At 46.8% G+C, this 16596-nt stretch overlaps 1 protein-coding gene across 1 annotated transcript in view; it reads left to right on the top strand.

Moving 5' to 3' along the window:
* The window catches only part of Fam227a (family with sequence similarity 227 member A), a 45081-nt gene extending 31137 nt beyond the window's left edge, over positions 1-13944 (top strand). Inside the window, exons 14-16 of the mRNA XM_055602966.1 lie at positions 3013-3141; positions 11013-11141; positions 13869-13944. Coding sequence (XP_055458941.1) covers positions 3013-3141; positions 11013-11141; positions 13869-13944 — 334 coding nt within the window. The remainder of the gene's footprint in view (positions 1-3012; positions 3142-11012; positions 11142-13868) is intronic.
* Positions 13945-16596: the final 2652 nt, after the last annotated feature.

Here is a 16596-nt window from a genome sequence, read left to right as displayed (position 1 = left end):
AGGAAGGAAGGAAGGAAGGAAGGAAGGAAGGAAGGAAGGAAGGAAGGAAGGAAAAGAAACAGGTCATTCACAAAACTTAGATCCTTTCTTTAGAATGGTGTGTGTGTGTGTGTATGTGTGTGTGTGTGTTTCCCTACTGTTTGGTGGTGGCTGACAGTTGTAATTCTAACACTTTTGAAGGCTGAGGCAGAATTACCTCAAGTTCTAGGCCAGCCTGGGCTACAGAGTCAGAACCTGACTCTCCTGCCCCACCTTCCATGCTAAAAACAAATTAAAGTAAACCCAAATCTCTTTTTAAAAGGCTGAAATCATAGCATAGGTCTGTAGTCCCAGCACTCAGAAAACTGAGGCAGAAAACATCACAACTTGGAACCTATCCTGGGCTCAAAACACAGGCTGAGAGTGTGTGCACACTCTTGTGAAAGTGCACATGGCCAGAGGAGGGCCTCACTCACGCTGTTTCCTCTGCTAAGCTGGCTTGAGCAAGCCCTAGAAATCCACCTGTTTCTGAGTCCCAGCTTATTATGTGGGTGCGGAGATCCAGTCTCTGATCCTTGCTGATTGCCCAGCCAGTGCTTTTAACCACAAAAACACCTCTCCAGCTCTCTCTCTCTCTACCTAACTTCTGACACAGGGTCTCCTACTAAATCTGCGGTGAGCTCCAGTGCCCCTCCAGCACTGGGATTGCAGACACATAGCCCCCACCATGCCTGGCTTTTTATGTATGTACTGGGGAGCTGTTCAGGTCCTAATGCTTTCTCAAGTAGCTCGACCGAATATCTAAATAGCCAAAGTGGAGCCGTGCGTTGTTTCTGAAATACTGGCCATAGCCAGGATGAAAGTGGCCAGATGGAAGCTGACTCCTAGGTAGGGCAGGGCTGTCTGGGATCATGAGTACTTGTTTCTCTAATGGAGCATGACAAGAACATTGGCTTTAAAGCCTGGCAGACTGAAGCTGTCTCTGTCTTATCCACATCAGTGAGGCTCCCGACCTAGGCTGTGAAGGATGCGGATGCATCTTCCGTGAACCCATCCAGTACAGAACCTGCCTCACAGAGCAGTTCTAGCCTAGCGCCTCGCTCAGAGGTGTCGGCTGGTGAAGGGAACACATTGGGGCCACACACCAGGGCACTATACAGGGCCCTAGCAACACAAGGCATTTTAGCCAGAGAGTCTGCAGCCAGAAGATCAGAAACAACCAAGGTCATCCATCAGACAGCTGCTGGACCTGCCAGTGTTGGGAAGTGGCCTCTCTGTCCTTAATTAGGGCCGCACTGAGGAAGCACAGGGCCATTGGTGGACAATTAAGTTTCCTGTGAGTCCAGAGCAGCTGAGACTTAAAGTACTATTGGAAAAGCTCCAGGAAATGTTCCTACATTTGCTTCTATCCTTATGACTTCTGTCTTAAAGGGAACAGAGAAATACGTAACAGCACCTCTCCCTCCTTTTCTTTTTCCATTTTTTTCTGTGTGCATGTATGTCTATGTGAGAGAGAGAGAGTGTGTGTGTGTGTGTGTGTGTGTGTGTGTGTGTGTGTGTGTGTACATGTGTTGCCCTCGCTTAGTCCTGAATCTCTGGGCTCAAGTATATACTGCCAACTCAGCTTTTATGGCATCATCTTTTAAAAAAAAATTTTTTTTTTAATTTTATTTCTGTGCGTGTCTTGCCTACCTGTGTGGAATTCACACCGGTACCACCTGATGTGGAAGTCAAAAGAGGTTTCTGAATCTCCTCGAATTGGAATTACAGGTGGTTGTGAGCTGTCATGAGGGTGCTGAGAACTGGACTTGGGCCCTCTGAAAGAGCAGCAAGTGCTTTTAGCTGCCAAGCTGTCAATCCAGCCCCTTAGGACAGCGCCTTGAGCTCCCACAAACATACGTTAGTGGCTATTTTGTTGACCCTGAATACTCATAACCTGATTCCTCATCAGGTAAATATTTACTTGCACTGAGGACTATCCAGTTCAGCAAAGCCATCCTGTACCCTGTGAACATGCTGGACCGGAAGCCTCCGGCAGCTGCCAGCCTTTATTGAGCACTTCCCATACACCCAGCACCGTTAAACATTTGGTCTCTGATAACTCACACCTCGCCACAAACCATGTGAACATAAGAACATGGAGAAGTTAAGTGATTTCAAGGTCATCCAGCAAGCAGCAGAGCCCCAACTTAGATTCATCTTCCTTCCAAGACTATGTGTACATCAGCCTTCTTTTAAAATGGTGGGCTCTTCGTTGTTGAGGTTGATCTGGAGCTACAATGCATCCAAATGTTAACTGCTTGCCCCCAAGATCCTTATTGTCCTATGAGCAAGTTCTCACATATCCAAAATGACATTGTGTAAACCTTGCCTCCCAAATTATCCCCGATTGAATAATAAAAGTTGCTGACAGCCCATAGCTGTGCAGAGAGAGAAGTGGAAGGCAGGACTTCCTGGCATGGAGAAATATGCTTATAGGACATTAAGGATCTTTTGGGGCAAGCAATTAGCATTTGAATACATAGTAGCTCCAGGTCAACACCTCATCCAACACCTCATCTCTTCTGTAATTTTATTTATATTCATTCTAAAGCCAAAGCCAGGCTTGGTGGTGCACACCTGTAATCCCAGCACTCAGGGAGGCAGAGGTAGGTGGATCACTATGAATTCAAGGCCATCCTGGTCTGCAAATGGGGTCCAGGACAGCCAGGGCTTTTTTACCCAGAGAAACCCTGTCTCGAGAAAACTTAAAAACAAAACAAACTAAAACTCCAGCAAACTGTATCTGGGATGGGGTCCCTGCTGTGTGGTCAGCTGTTTCTATGCACTCTGCCTAGCAGGTTGGCAGATCACATTACCGGACAGCCAGGGCTACACAGTGAAACCCTGTCTCTGGATGGGGTGTGGTGGGGTATAGGGGGTGGATGGAGGTGAGTGGGGATGGGGACAAGAGGAAGAAAAAGAAAAAAAGAAAAGATCAAATTGACCCTTTTGTCCTTTCCCACATATGCCTTTTGTCATTTTATTCCCCAGGGAGGTGGCTCTTATCAATAAAAAAGCAGCAGAAAAGAAAAAGGCCAACCTCACAGTCCTCTTATCCTTGGATGACTCATCTGACAAGAAACCCAAAGGAAACACCCACATCGAAACTACACTTTTAAGGTTTGTTCAAACAGAAGCCTTAGAAAATGTCCATTGTGAAGGATGTGAAAATTCTTGCCACATAGGGAAGGTACAGGTACAGGTCTGGGTCCAGAGGACACCCACGGAACTTTCCCAGTTCTCGTGTCTCAGAACAAAGAATTGGACCAGGGACACAAGGGTAGTGACAGGGACAGTCTATTAAGGAAGAAAGAAGGCCACCTCTGTGAGTGGAGGTGGGCTAGGGAGCTGGGAGAGAGCTAGGGTGAGAATCAGAGGCCTCAAATGTCTTTTGGAATCACTCACATAGCACCACCTTCTCCTTCAGCTCAAGACCTTGGGGTTTTTCTCATACACGCTCTGTCTTGTCACCTGTGGCCACAGCCAGGAGGGTTTTCCAGTCTTTCTGCCATCTGGCTTCTCTCCTCTCCTTCCTCGCCCTCTCCCCAGCCCCTTATCACTCATCTCAATGACTGCCTCCATTCCACCCTCCTAATATAACTTGTGTAACTTCTTCCTTGTAGTGTGACCCCTTTGCACTGTTAAAAAACAAAACAAAACAAAAGCACATACTGATGGTTATATATTAAGAATGTGGCTGGGCGTTGGTGGCACACACCTTTAATCCCAGCACTTGGGAGGCAGAGGCAGGCGAATCTCTTGAGTTTGAGGCCAGCCTCAAACTCAAGAGTTTCAGGACAGCCAAGGCAATACCAGGAAACCCTGTCTCACAAAAACAAACAAAAAAGAACGGTAAAATACAAAATAATAATTTTAAGGAGGAGCCCACTGATGGAAGAGATTAAAAATAAGGCAGTATGAGGTAGCATCTTCTTCCTTTTATGCATGCAATATTCTTGTCCCTTACTGGGGCTGTACATACACACACCCTTCTAGTTTTCTTCCAGCCCCATACCGAGTCTGTCTCCTTGAGGCATCTTTCTTTGTGTGCTGGTTTTTATTCTTTTATGTTAGTTGTCTCTATATTCCCAGTGACCTGGATTGTCTTTTCATAGTTTGGAACAAAGCTCCAAGAAGTTCACAGGGGAACCAGCACTTGTGGCCAAGTCTTCTCCAGCCAGTGGGATCTCTGTCTTCTTGTGGAGTATTAAAGTTACATGGCAGTTTCACAAATCACGCCATGTGACTGGTTCCCCATGGAAGGTTTTATTCAGGGAAGGGGGAGGGGTCACAGAGACTGCCTCTGGCCAGTTTTATGCCAGTTTGTGAGACCCACAAAGACTACCCGGAACTGACTCTGCTGCAAATACATGAGGGTTTATTTAATATGAGCTTGAGCCCGGGTCACAGCAACCTCCTTGGTGAAGAGGAGGAGTGTGGCAGGGCTGTCTAGGGGAACACGGCTTTTAAAGGGAAAAACCTTTAAAAACAAACAGCAGATTACATGCCTTGGTGTTACATGATTGGGTAAGGGAGATTGACTTTTGAAACGATTGGTTTACTTTAGGCACCAAGTCCATAAACAGTTCTGGCCTGGCCATCTGGGCCGGTTTCCTAGCAACTGTATCTCTAGTGGGCAGGAAAAGAATGTGGTAAGGCTAGTTCCTCCTGGCAAGTGGCCGGACATGTCTCCACCGGGCTGGCCTTCATTCAGGCTTGTGCTTTAAACCTTAAACCAATACCCCCCAAATCTAAATTCTCTCACAGGGTAGGAAAGAGAGAGAGCTAGAGGAGGTGGTGTGAGTTCTCTTATAAGTTGACCCAGAGCATGTGCAGGTGGTTTCAGGTGGTCTGCGGGTGGTCCATAGGTGGCCTCACAGATGCCTGCTATCCAGTTTGTCAGGTCACTTGGGGCTGGCTGTAGAGATGCCTGCTTACAGATCCCAGCATTCCTCCCTTTTTGTTTTATTAAAAAGTGAGGAGCTAGGAAGGGGGTGATGGTGGGGAGGACATGGGGCGACCTTTGCTCTTTAAGCTACTTCCTGCTGATTAGGGGTGTTGTCATTCACAGGGTATAGCTGTCCCCACCATCAGGGTTGATTGAAAGGTCATCGTCATCTGGTTCTGTGGGCAGAGGTTGATAATCCTGTAAGAGTAATTGATTAATGGTTTGGTTAGAGAATCTTTGCATTTGTTGTTGAATGTAGAGAAGTTAATAAAGCAGGGTGCAAAAAGCAAAAGCAGAAAGATGAGCAGAAGAGGTGTGAGGAAGGGCAGAATTCATTTCCATATAGGGATCTTGAAGGCCCAAGAGCTAGAGGCCTCGAGCTGTTCCCTTCACTTTTGTAAATTTGTCTGGAGTTGTTGGATTTTGTCTTTTACTATACCCGACTGGTTGACATAAAAACAGCTTTCCTCCTGGAGGAAGATGCGAAGGCCACCTTCTTTAGCTGTGAGGAGATCCAATCCTTGTCGGTTTTGAAGTACCACTGCTGCCAGTGAGTCAGTCTTTCTTTGGAGAGTTAGTATTGTCTGAGCCACTTGCTGGAGGGCCTGGATGAACTGGGAAGAAAGCTGATAATACAAAGTTAGTGAGGTGGCTGGTCCTGCTGTCCCGGTCACAACAGCTGCTGTGATTCCTGCAACAGCCAAGAGGGGCAAGATTTGGATTGCCCTCTTATCCTGCTGGGCAGTTATGGAGTCCATGACGGGGATTGGTAGGGGCTCCTTTTCATTTATCACTCCCAGCTCAGGGAAGAGGAGCACCAGTGTGCAAACTCCTGACCAACAAGCAGGGAGACGATGGTAGACCTGAGTACCACAAAGGTATTGTTAACAATAGGGCACTGGGGTTGAGATGAGGTATTGAGGATTATAGTTTTATTACAGTCTAAGGAACTTAGCATTCCTACAGAGTGTGTCCTGGATGCCTTGAAACAGCTTGCCATGCCAAAGAGAGTGATATGAAAAAGGTAGGGGGTTGTGGCAACATCAGAGTGAGGGCAGTTAGTGAATGGTGAAGTAAGGTTACTCGACAGAGTCACCAGAGAACAGTCAGTGGTAGTTCTGAGTTGGTCCCAGGTGGAACACACAGCCAGCAAGCTTTAAAACGACCCGGTTAGGTCACATTAAGGAGCTTGTAGGCCAAGGTCAGAGTCTGAAGTAGGAGACAAAATAACAGGTTTGTATTATTTAGGAGGGGTGATGTCAGAGAGGCAATGATCTTAGAGGAGTGTTTAATTACCTTCTCTACTTCTCGAATCCCCAGGATTGGGTAATATATCAAGTGGGATCCTATAGCTGAATGACCACAGAAGAACGGTGCCTAGTGACAGAGGGGTTTTGGACATCCCAGACTTGGGGTTCCACTTGAGAGGCTGGTAAAGGAAGCGACGTGTCACACTTGTAGGTAGAGTAGCTAGGAGAAGGAGGAGAGAGGATGTTGGTGAGCTTGGGGTCAGGCGAATGGGTGGCGTAAAGGAGATAGAGGCTCCCACTTTGGCTAAAATGTCCCTTCCCAGTAATGGAACTGGACATGTTGGCATCACTAAAAAGGAATGAGTCAAGGGAACACCCCTGAAAATACAACTGAGTGGTGAAGGCTGGCAAGGCTGTCCCCCTTCCCCAACAATGGGGGCACCAGAAGGCGAGGTTGGTCCCCAATACTCCGTCAGGACTGAATAAGTGGCCCCGGTGTCCACAAGGAAGGAGATGGGCTGCCCTGATACCATGATAATTACCCGAGGCTCCCTGCTAGTAATGGCAGTGGTCAAGTCAAGGGAATCAGGCACCTTCAGTTGTCCATCGATCCAGGAGTGATGCCCCCATATCATGGGAGAAACAGTGGCAGTCAACACCCCAATGTCCCGCCTGGTGCCTTATGGGGGTTAGGGCAAAACAGGGCCCAGTGACCTTCTTGACCACATTTGAAACAGGGACCCCATGGTCCTCATGCCTTAGGAGGCAAGGGAGCCTGGGTAGTCAATGAGGCCAGTCAGATGGCCTTGGCCAGCATTTGGTATTTTTGCTTTCGGCTTTCTCATCTCTCCCATGGTACATCTTAAAGGCCAATGCTAAGACTTCTGCCTGTGGAGTCAGAGGTCCTCTCTCCAAGCATTTAAGCTTAGCCCTGATGTTGGGGTAACTCTGGGAGGGAAAAAAAACAAAAACAAAAACAAAAAAACAGGTCATCAGGAGTTGTCTACCCTCTGTACTTTGGGGGTCTAGATTAGTATGTTGTAAAAGGGCCTCTGTAAGGCGCTCTAGGAATTGAGACAGGTTTTCATTCTTGTCCTGAATGACCTCCTGGAACTTCTCATGATTAACTAGCCTTGCGGAGACCAGCCAGAAGGCAGGTCATGAACTGATCTCTCGCTAAAATGCCTTCTGGGGTATTATAATCCCCTTGTGGATCCTGGGTGGGCACTGCCTTGGCCCCAATCAGGTGTGCTGTGGTGAACCTCAGCTGCATGCGTTCTAGCCTGTTCCCAAGCTTGCCTGCGCTCCTCAGATAATAGGTTGTTGGTAAGAATCATATATATATATATATATATATATATATATATATATATATATATAGAGAGAGAGAGAGAGAGAGAGAGAGGAAGGTAAGACTATAAGATTGAGTGAGATATTGAAATTCTTTAATTAAAGTAGAAAGATTAGAGGTATGGGATCCTGGTCTCTCTTCTACTTGAGAAAGTTCAGTTAATGGGAAGGGAACATGCACCCTAACTAAGCCACCTCCCACAAGGGAAGGATTGAGGCTGGTTTACACTGAGTAGAAGAATGGGGCTTCTCTACAGAGTGAGAGCAGGTAGCAGGGGGGCTAATAGCTGTTGGTGGGGTGAAAGTGGGTGCTAAAGCAGGATGACTAGGACAGCCTGTTGCTGGGGAGGGGAGTGAGGGTGCTGGAGAAGCCAAAGAGGAAGAGGAGGAAGTAGAGGAGAAGGGAGAAGCTGGAGGTTCATCCTCGGGGTCAAAGGTAAAGAACTCTTGAGGTTGAGACTTTATGGCTAGAAGAAGCAGTTATAAAGTAGGAGAGAACAGGAAGGACAGGAAGAACAGAGAGAAGGTTTAGAGTGGAGAAGAGAGAAAGCTTGAACATAAAATAGCTCCTTCTGTTTACCAGATCACTGACAGTAATTACAAAGATCCTGTAAAATATTGGGATTTAATGTGCAGTCAATGGGCCAATTTGAACCATTACCTAAGGAATATGTAGGCCAAGTTTTATTTCAGTGGCGTATGAACTTAGAGGCCTTTAACTCAGGCTCCATGTGCAGGGTTTTTAAAATCTCCAGAAGACATCCCAGTGGGGGTGCTGGAGGAACAGAAGAATGGGCAGTTCCCATTGGGAGGGTAGGAGTCAGTGACCTCACAGAGGCATCCCAAAGGCAAGGTTTGGCTCAGTAGATTAGTATGGTATGACCTGATCCAACAGCTCATCAGTGTTGGCCAGAGACCAAGGGCACAGCTGCCCATGGTAGACATGGTTTATCCAGCACTAGGATTTTCGTAGGTGACTTTGTGTTGGGGTCGGGGGACAAAACGGTGCCAGTAGAAGGAAAAAAATATCTCACCTAAGGGAAAAAGCAAACCCTAAATGGAGGTCAGCAAAAAGGGTCAACCGTGGCCAGTGAAGGCTGTGGTTGGGGGTTCCTCCGTATCAAAAAGTACCGGGAAGTTGCTCAATGGTCAGTCTTCCCCTACCAAGAGATATGTTTATGCTGACCAGTGAGGGGAACTCACCAATCCAGCTGGTGTCGCATGTAGGAGGTAGTTATCCAGTTGCCAGAAAGTGGGTCACAGGTGGATTTGAAATGAAATAGGTTTCCAGCAGCTCCAGCGGTGACACTGGCACCGAAAGCAACCACCACTCGCCAATGTTAGGATTCTACAGCAAATTACACGGCGAGTTCCTCGTGGGAGGTTTAATTAAGGGAAGGGGGAGGGGGTCACAGAGATAGTCTCTGGGTAAGGTAGGAGGGAGGGAAGGAAGGGGAGAGACAGGGAGGGAAGGAGGGGGAAAGGGATGGAGGGAGAGAGAGGGAGGGAAAAGGAAGAAGGAAGAGTGAGAGAGAGAGAGAGATGAGGTGGTGCGAGTTCTCTTATAAGGTGACCCAGAGCATGCACAGGTGGTTTCAGGTGGTCTGCAGGTGGTCTGTCGGTGGCCTCACAGATAGATGCTTGCTATCCGGTTTGTCAGGTCCCTAGGGGCTGGCCATAGAGATGCCTGCTTATGAATCCCAGCAGTAGGGCTATCCTCACAGAGAGGCACCTAGCCTCAGCAGCCACTTTTCTCAGGAGCATCCTGTGCCTGGGAAGGGAAGAGCTTTTTTATTTTTATTTTTCGAGGGTGGGGCTGATGCCCGGATGACTGAATTCTGGAACTGGAAAAGGGACCCTACATTCAAATAAACCACTCAATTCCCCTAATTTTATTTAGTTCTTATATCACTGCTCCTCCCCTTTTTTTTCCGAGACAGGGTTTCTCTGTGTAGTCTTGACTGTCTTAGACTCACTTTGTAGACCAGGCTGGCCTCAAACCCACAGGGATCTGCCTGCCTCTGCCTCCCAGAGCGCTGGGATCAAGGATGTACCCCACCATACCCTTCTTGTTACTGACTTCTTTATTCTAGTTTCTGTAGGAAATAAAATAAAACTTTAATTTTTGTGATAGTTTTTGAAGCATTATATAAATTAGTATTCTATCTAGATATATATCACAGAAAGAAAAATAACAGTGGTACAAGTTAACCCCCAGAAATGGACAATATAGACCTGGTGGGGGAGGGGTTCAGGGCCTCCAGGAGACTAGGATTCACCACCCTGTCCCTTCCGGTTCCTGAGAGTCCACGTGGCTGCTAGAGTTCCAGGCATTCAGTCCATGTTCCAAGCCAGCAACCCAAGAAGGCTAATCTTACTCTGTTTTAGCATTCTTCCTAGAAGTCTAGGTTGCTGTTCCTGTATTCTCATTGGTAGTGTAATAGGAATATAATATTTTCTCTCTTAACACTTAAATGCACAATTCAGTGTTTCTGAAAATTATTGAAATTTAATGATTTGAATGACACCTGTAATTTTAAAGTTGGGCGTCAGTGACCGCAATCCAGTTTTTTAACGTTTCCCTAATCTATAAAGGTCTGCCATACCCATTTTCAATAGATTCCCATTACTTTCTGTTTTATAAAGGACCTTCCCTGGAAATACCGTGATATTACAGCTTTATTTCAGAGGCCAGATATTAGTCACATGGTGATTATTGCAAAGGAGCTTGGGAAACATGTAGTTTTAAAAAGTTAAGACCACTTCCACCCCCAGACTGGTTCCATTGCTTCGGTAAATGATGGGTTGCTTATGCCTGTCCCCATCACTGACAGGTGGTGGCAGCCTCTGTTTAGAGTTGAAGAAACTGGCACTCAGCCAGACTACAGAATGAAAGACTGTCCCTACTTAAGCTTTGGACTGAAATTTTTCTTGAATTGAGAAAAGACTATGACTTCTAAAGTTATCAGTTTGGCTTGAGCAGCGGACTCATGGGAGTAGTGAGGGAGCATCATTAACAGTCTTTGTCACATCCATCAGTCCTAGATTCTCAAGCATCAAAACTGCACCTCAGTCTAATTCCCTCAGACCTGACTCTTCTTCATTTTTCATCTGGCCTTACACCCGGCTCAGGCTCCACTTCCTCCAGGAAGTCTTCCCTGATGTCTACTCAGAGCATATCCTAAACTGTATTTTTAGTTTGTCCTCAAGGTCAGGATCATGTTTCCCTGGAGTCTTGTCCAGTCCTGGCCCCAAGATGCTGTCGGAAGATTAGTTAGGAGTGGCCCTGTGCTGGGCCCCTACCTCCATCATCTTTGTCAATCTTACCTGCATACATGTATTTTTCTCCCAGGGCATATCAAGGTGCCCATGAAACTGCTGCTGAAGATCCACACTGAGTTTCTGAACTGGTTTTATTGTCATCTACTTTGCTTCCCCCGCAGGAAGGAAAGGAATATAGAAGAGAAACAGAAGCTTCGTCTCCAATCCATTTCCTCAACTCAAAGCCCCCCGTCTAACTATTCTCTGGACCTGAAAAGCCCCTATGGGATCCAGTATGTTTCTAGTGCCAGGTAAGGTGGAACAAAGCGAGGAGAGGGGACTAGGAATCGGCCACTCCCCAGGGCAGCTCCCTCGGGGGCTGCTGGAGAGACTGGGCAGGCAGAGTTTTATGCGTGGCCACAGCCTCTTTTCAGACGTTTTATTTCCCCATGCTACTTAAAGTGTTGCCACAGTGATATCAAGCTGTCAGGTGACGACGACCCTTCCCTTTACCCTATGCTGAGCGTTAGGAAAATAAATGTGGTACAAACATGACCTCACAGGAGAGTCACATTTCCCTCAGATAGGCATTAGTCACGGTATCCCTGAGCACAGACAAGGGTTGCAGGCTCCTCTAAAATGGTCTGTGGAGATGCAGCTGTAGGTACCCACTGTTAGGACTAAAAACAAAACAAAAACAAACAAACAAACAAAAAACAATGGCAATGCGCACAGCAGATTTTATATGAAAGAGGTTTATTAGATGGAGATGAAGAGAGAGAGGAGAGAGTGAGACATGATAGGGCCTCCCCCCAGCCCCGACAGAGAAAGGGGAGAGGGCAAGAGAAGAAGAGGGCAAGAGCCAAGAGGCAGACAAAATGGCAGGTTGGTTCTTTTAAGGAGCAAAAAAAAAAAAAAAAAAAACCACGCCTGCCAGGTGTGGCTACCTGGCCGTGGACACATGATGACATCATAGGTTGCTAGGCAACCCAGAAGCAGGCTGCCTAAATACTAACACCCTCAGCCCCAGCTGACTGTGCTGGGAGGCAAATACATGAGCAAATTAAATGCCCACACAGCACTGGGGGACCCTGGGAAGATGAAGCAGGAGTCCAGAAGCCAGGTAGGCAGGGTGCCACTGAGTCTGGCAAAGGGGACAACACATAAACATCTGTAATTCTAGTTCAGAAGATCTAAAGCCCTTTTCTAGCCTTGTTGTACCTGATTCGAGAGACCCCAAAAGCCCACTAGGAGTTGAGAAATCACACGAGGATCTTTATTCAAGCTTAAGCTTGGGCGGCCAATCTTCCCTAATGTAGCAGGTTAGAAAGTGAGGCCCTGAGTCTCAGGGAGGCAGAGTTTTTAAAGGGAAGAACGGCAAGCGGGGAACTCCAAGCCTTGGAGTTACAGGGAAGGGTAAGTTTTGGGCAGGGGTTTCAGCAATCGAGATGACCTTTAGGCGACTTGTTCCAAGCCACCTGGCCAAACCAAAACATATCTAAAATATTTGTAGATAGCCTGCCTGCTGGGTGGAGTGGAGGACCCACGAACACACTCTGTGGGGCAGAGGCCTGATGATAGTTATCTATTTACACATTCTGTGGTATCCACGACAACCTGCAGGGTAGAGGGCCATGTGGGTCTTCTCGGAACCCAAAGGTCAAGTCACTCCAAGGTCAGTCAACTTAAGATAGAGTCTGAGAAACAAAATGGAGCCACCCCTGCCATCCTCAGTTCCTTCAGCCTCTAAGAGGGTACCAGGCATGCACGTGCTATGCATATATCATATTGGCCAAACACATTTAAATTGTAAAGATCCTAAAAATAAGAAAATTGAATCGTTATTGAATTAAAGTAAGCTGAAGTAAGGAATAGTAATTTTTCTCTCCTCTCTGTTTTTGTTTATTTATTTATTTTTTTTTTTGTTTTTTTTTTTTTTTTTTTTTAAACAGGGTTTATCTCTGTATAGCCTTGGCTGTCCTGGAACTTGCTCTGTAGAGCAGGCTGGTCTCAAACTCAGAGATCCAGCTGCCTCTGCCTCCAGAGTGTTGGGATAAAAGGCATGCGCCATCAATACCACCACCTGGCTGACACAGTCATCTTTTGTTTTGTTTTGTTTTTAAGACAAGTTTTCTCTGTGTAACCATCCCGGCTGTCCTGAACTCACTTTATAGACCAGGCTGGCCTCGAACTCACAGAGATCCATCTACCTCTGTCTCTGCAGTGCTGGAACTAAAGGAGTGTGCCACCAGGGTCCTGGCTAACATAGTCATCTTTTAAGGGCTGAGCAGAGAGGCAGCAATGGTCTCTGATCACTGAGCTTTTAATGTCAGTCCCCGCAGGCCCTCTTGGTTCTATAGCCCAGAACACAGTGCCTGATGTGAGCAAAATAGGCGCGATAGAAGTGCATTTTCCTCCTCATTCTTAACATTACCGTTTGCGACAGAGTCTTACCATGTATCCCAGAGTAGTTTCAAACTGAAGAGCCTCCTGCCTCAGCCTCCAGAGTGCTAGGTTATAGGTGTGTGCCCCTGTGCCCTGCCCTGGAAGTGCTCCTTAGGTTAAGCACAGTTGGTGGTAGAACAGTGCCTCCTCTGTACCAGGTTCCCAGCTCCCAGCAGCTGCACTTCTTTTTCCCTGGCATATCTGATGTCAGGCTGCTGTGGCTGCTTCCTTACTTTCCCAAGCCCTTTCACTGAGTCATTAATAGATTTGTGATTAACTCAACACCATTGTTAAAGCACAACTGTGTTTGTTTGTCTTTCCCTAGAACACTTTTATCTTAAGAGCCAAGCCTAGCTGTCTATTTTAATTTTCATATCTTCTTGATTTTTTTTTTCCTCTTATATATTTACCACAGTTCATCCCCACATTCTTCCTTGGTTGAATACATGTCCTTCTAGGACACTCAGATCCTCCATGTCATCTGCCATTTGCTGGCCTTTTGACCTGCTTCTCTCAGGTGCTTGATTCTAGCCTGTTGATGTCTTGGTCATATGAGGTTCCCACCATTTCTTTGTCTTCTCATTCCTTCACAGCGAGCCCGGCACCAGTAGGTCCAGATCCTCACAGGACGAGGTGCTCTTCAGGCTCTCACCATCCTCCATGGAATGAGCTCACCCAAGAACAGGCGTGGACTGCAGGGGTGATCAAAAACAGAATCAGCAATGGCAAGTGAGAGCACTACTGCAGCCAGGAACAGGCGGTGTCTTTCTCAGCCCACGGGATAAGGAACATTAAAGTTCACATCTGCCACAAACCATGCAGGGCTTAAAGACACCCTGGGTCACCTCACCCATTTAGACATTTCCTAATTCATTCTTTCATTCATTTATTAACAATAACAACACAATACAGCCCATCCTTATGAAACATAGCAAGACCTTATCTCAAAGAACAACCAACCAGGAAGCATTAGAAAGGAGCTGAGCGGCTGAGTGTAGTGGCCCATGTCTTTAGTCCCAGCACTAAGGAGGCAGAGGCAGGTGGATCCTTTAAGTACAAGGCCAGTCTCTTCCACAGACAGAGTTCCAGGATAGCCAGGGCTACACAGAGAAACTCTCTAAAAAAAAACAAAAAACAAAACAAAACCCCATCTGACTTCAAACTGACTGAACTGAAGGTGAATTTCATGTTTCACACAGCCTGCTAAGGACTAGGAGAGATGGCTTGAAAGGGGGGGGGCGGGTGGAGAGAATGACACGATGCCCCGGGAAGCTTGTAGGGGTGTCTTCACTGTCCTGAGGGTAATGAGAGGTCTACAGTCTTATACTATGCCTTAAAGGCATGGATGTTCTTGTGTTAACTACACCACAGGCTGTTTCCAAAATGCATGTGTTATCTGAGCACGATGGTGGATGCCAGTAATCACCGCACTCAGGAGGTGGGACAAGGACGATCAGGAGTTCAAGGCCAGCCTCCTGCACATTATTTGTAAGAAAAAAAGCTTTTTTATTTAGACAAAAAGGGAAAGGTGTTAGGGGTTGGTCTGGTGCTATGTATTCTTACGCTAATTACTGGCCACCTGTCTCTGTTGTGTAAACCTTGCTCTGCCTAATTTAAAGTTGATTGGTTAATAAAAATGCTGAAGCCTGTGACTGGGCAGAAGAGAAGTAGGCTTATGCTACTGGGCTTGGGGTCTGAGATGGACTGAAGGAGAGGAAGCAGAAGATGTAGCAGGAGGAGGGGAAGCCACAGAGAAGGAAGTCGTTGTGGGTCAGTGTGGCTGTGAGGACCGACTGATGGAGCAGGAGCAGCCCAGACAGGAATGATTTAGGCGAGTAACACGGGGTGTGTAACTGGGAAATAGCTTAGAGGGTTGCCATCTGCCCAGCTCTCGTGCTTTAAAGCTTATAAAATAAATCATAGTCTCTCTGTGTCAATTATTTTGGAAGTTAGCAGGGTTAAAGAAAAACTTGCTTTATTAATTTCTACAACAGCAAGTTCAAGGCTAACTTTGGCTCTGCCTCAAAACAAACAAAAATAAATTATAAATACTTATTTCCAAATTCTACCCAAATAACCTAGAAATAGAAACTGACAATAACCCAGGGCACCCTGTCACAGTGCCAGGCAAGTGCTCTACGACTGAACCCCTACCCCCACCCCCACTCCCACCCCCACTCCCACCCCAGCCTGCAACTGTGGCCTGAGATAGTGTTTGCACTAAAAGGGCTCATATGAACACAGCAGGCCTGCATGCAGGGAGCACATAGACTTGAGCAAGCTGTGAGTCTGGGGCAGTGTCCATGGGAGCTGTGACAGATCCTGTCTCACTGTGTCTGTTTGAAACCCACTAATCCAAGAAAAGCACGTGTCGAAGTCCCCAGCTCCAGCAGGGGCTGTATGCATGCTTTTCATCCTGCTTCCTCCCCAGAGCCTCAGGCTGCCTCGGAACCACAGCGGCTCCAGAAGAAGCCTTGGCGGGTCCGGGTACGTCTCCCAGCGTGTGTGGCAGGCCAGCCCTCAACCAGCTTCCTGCCCAAGGAAGGGTTATACCATACAGGGCAGGGACAGCTATGCTTGCTTCCCAGTGGCCTTCCTGATCCTCACAGGGCTCCGTGCAGATCACCCTCTGTCTTCAGCTTCCCAGTGGGACTCTAGTTCTTGAGGGAAGGTGCCTGCCTTTCTCTCAGTATCTAGCAGGGAGCTGAACTGTCTGACGAATGCTGAGGCCGTTTCTGCTCACAGGTTTGCCTCTGCGTGTGAACTTAGAAGGCTTTCTCCTCTGGAAATGTGAACAAGTGAGCAAGTCCAAAACATATCATGTGTCACTTATATGTATATATTTAATATATTATATACCTATTAAAATATTTTTATAGAGAGCTGGGCGTGATGATGCACACCTTTAATCTCAGCAATCAGGAGGCAGGGGCAGGCGGATCTTTGTGAGTGCAAGGCCAGCCTGGTCTATAAAGAGAGTTCCGGGGGGGCTGGAGAGATGGCTCAGTGGTTAAGAGCACTGTCCGTTCTTTTCTTCCAAAGGACCCAGGTTCAACTCCCAGCACCCACATGGCAGCTCACAACTGTCTGTACCTTCAGTTCCAGGTGATCTGACACCCTCACACCAATGCACATAAAATAAAGTTAAATAAATTGTATATTAAAAGAAAATTTCAAAAAAAAAAAAAAGAGAGAGAGAGAGAGAGTTCCAGGACAGCCAGGGCTTCTATAGAGAGAAACTCTGTCTCAGAAAACCTAAAACAAACAGAAAACATGCCATAGAATTTATTCATACATTTTATTAAAATATATGTGATACAC

The sequence above is a fragment of the Psammomys obesus genome, unplaced genomic scaffold, assembly GCF_907164565.1.
Source record: "Psammomys obesus unplaced genomic scaffold, mPsaObe1.curated_primary_1811, whole genome shotgun sequence".
Lineage (NCBI taxonomy): Eukaryota > Metazoa > Chordata > Mammalia > Rodentia > Muridae > Psammomys > Psammomys obesus.
This window is presented reverse-complemented; position numbering and strand designations above follow the sequence as displayed.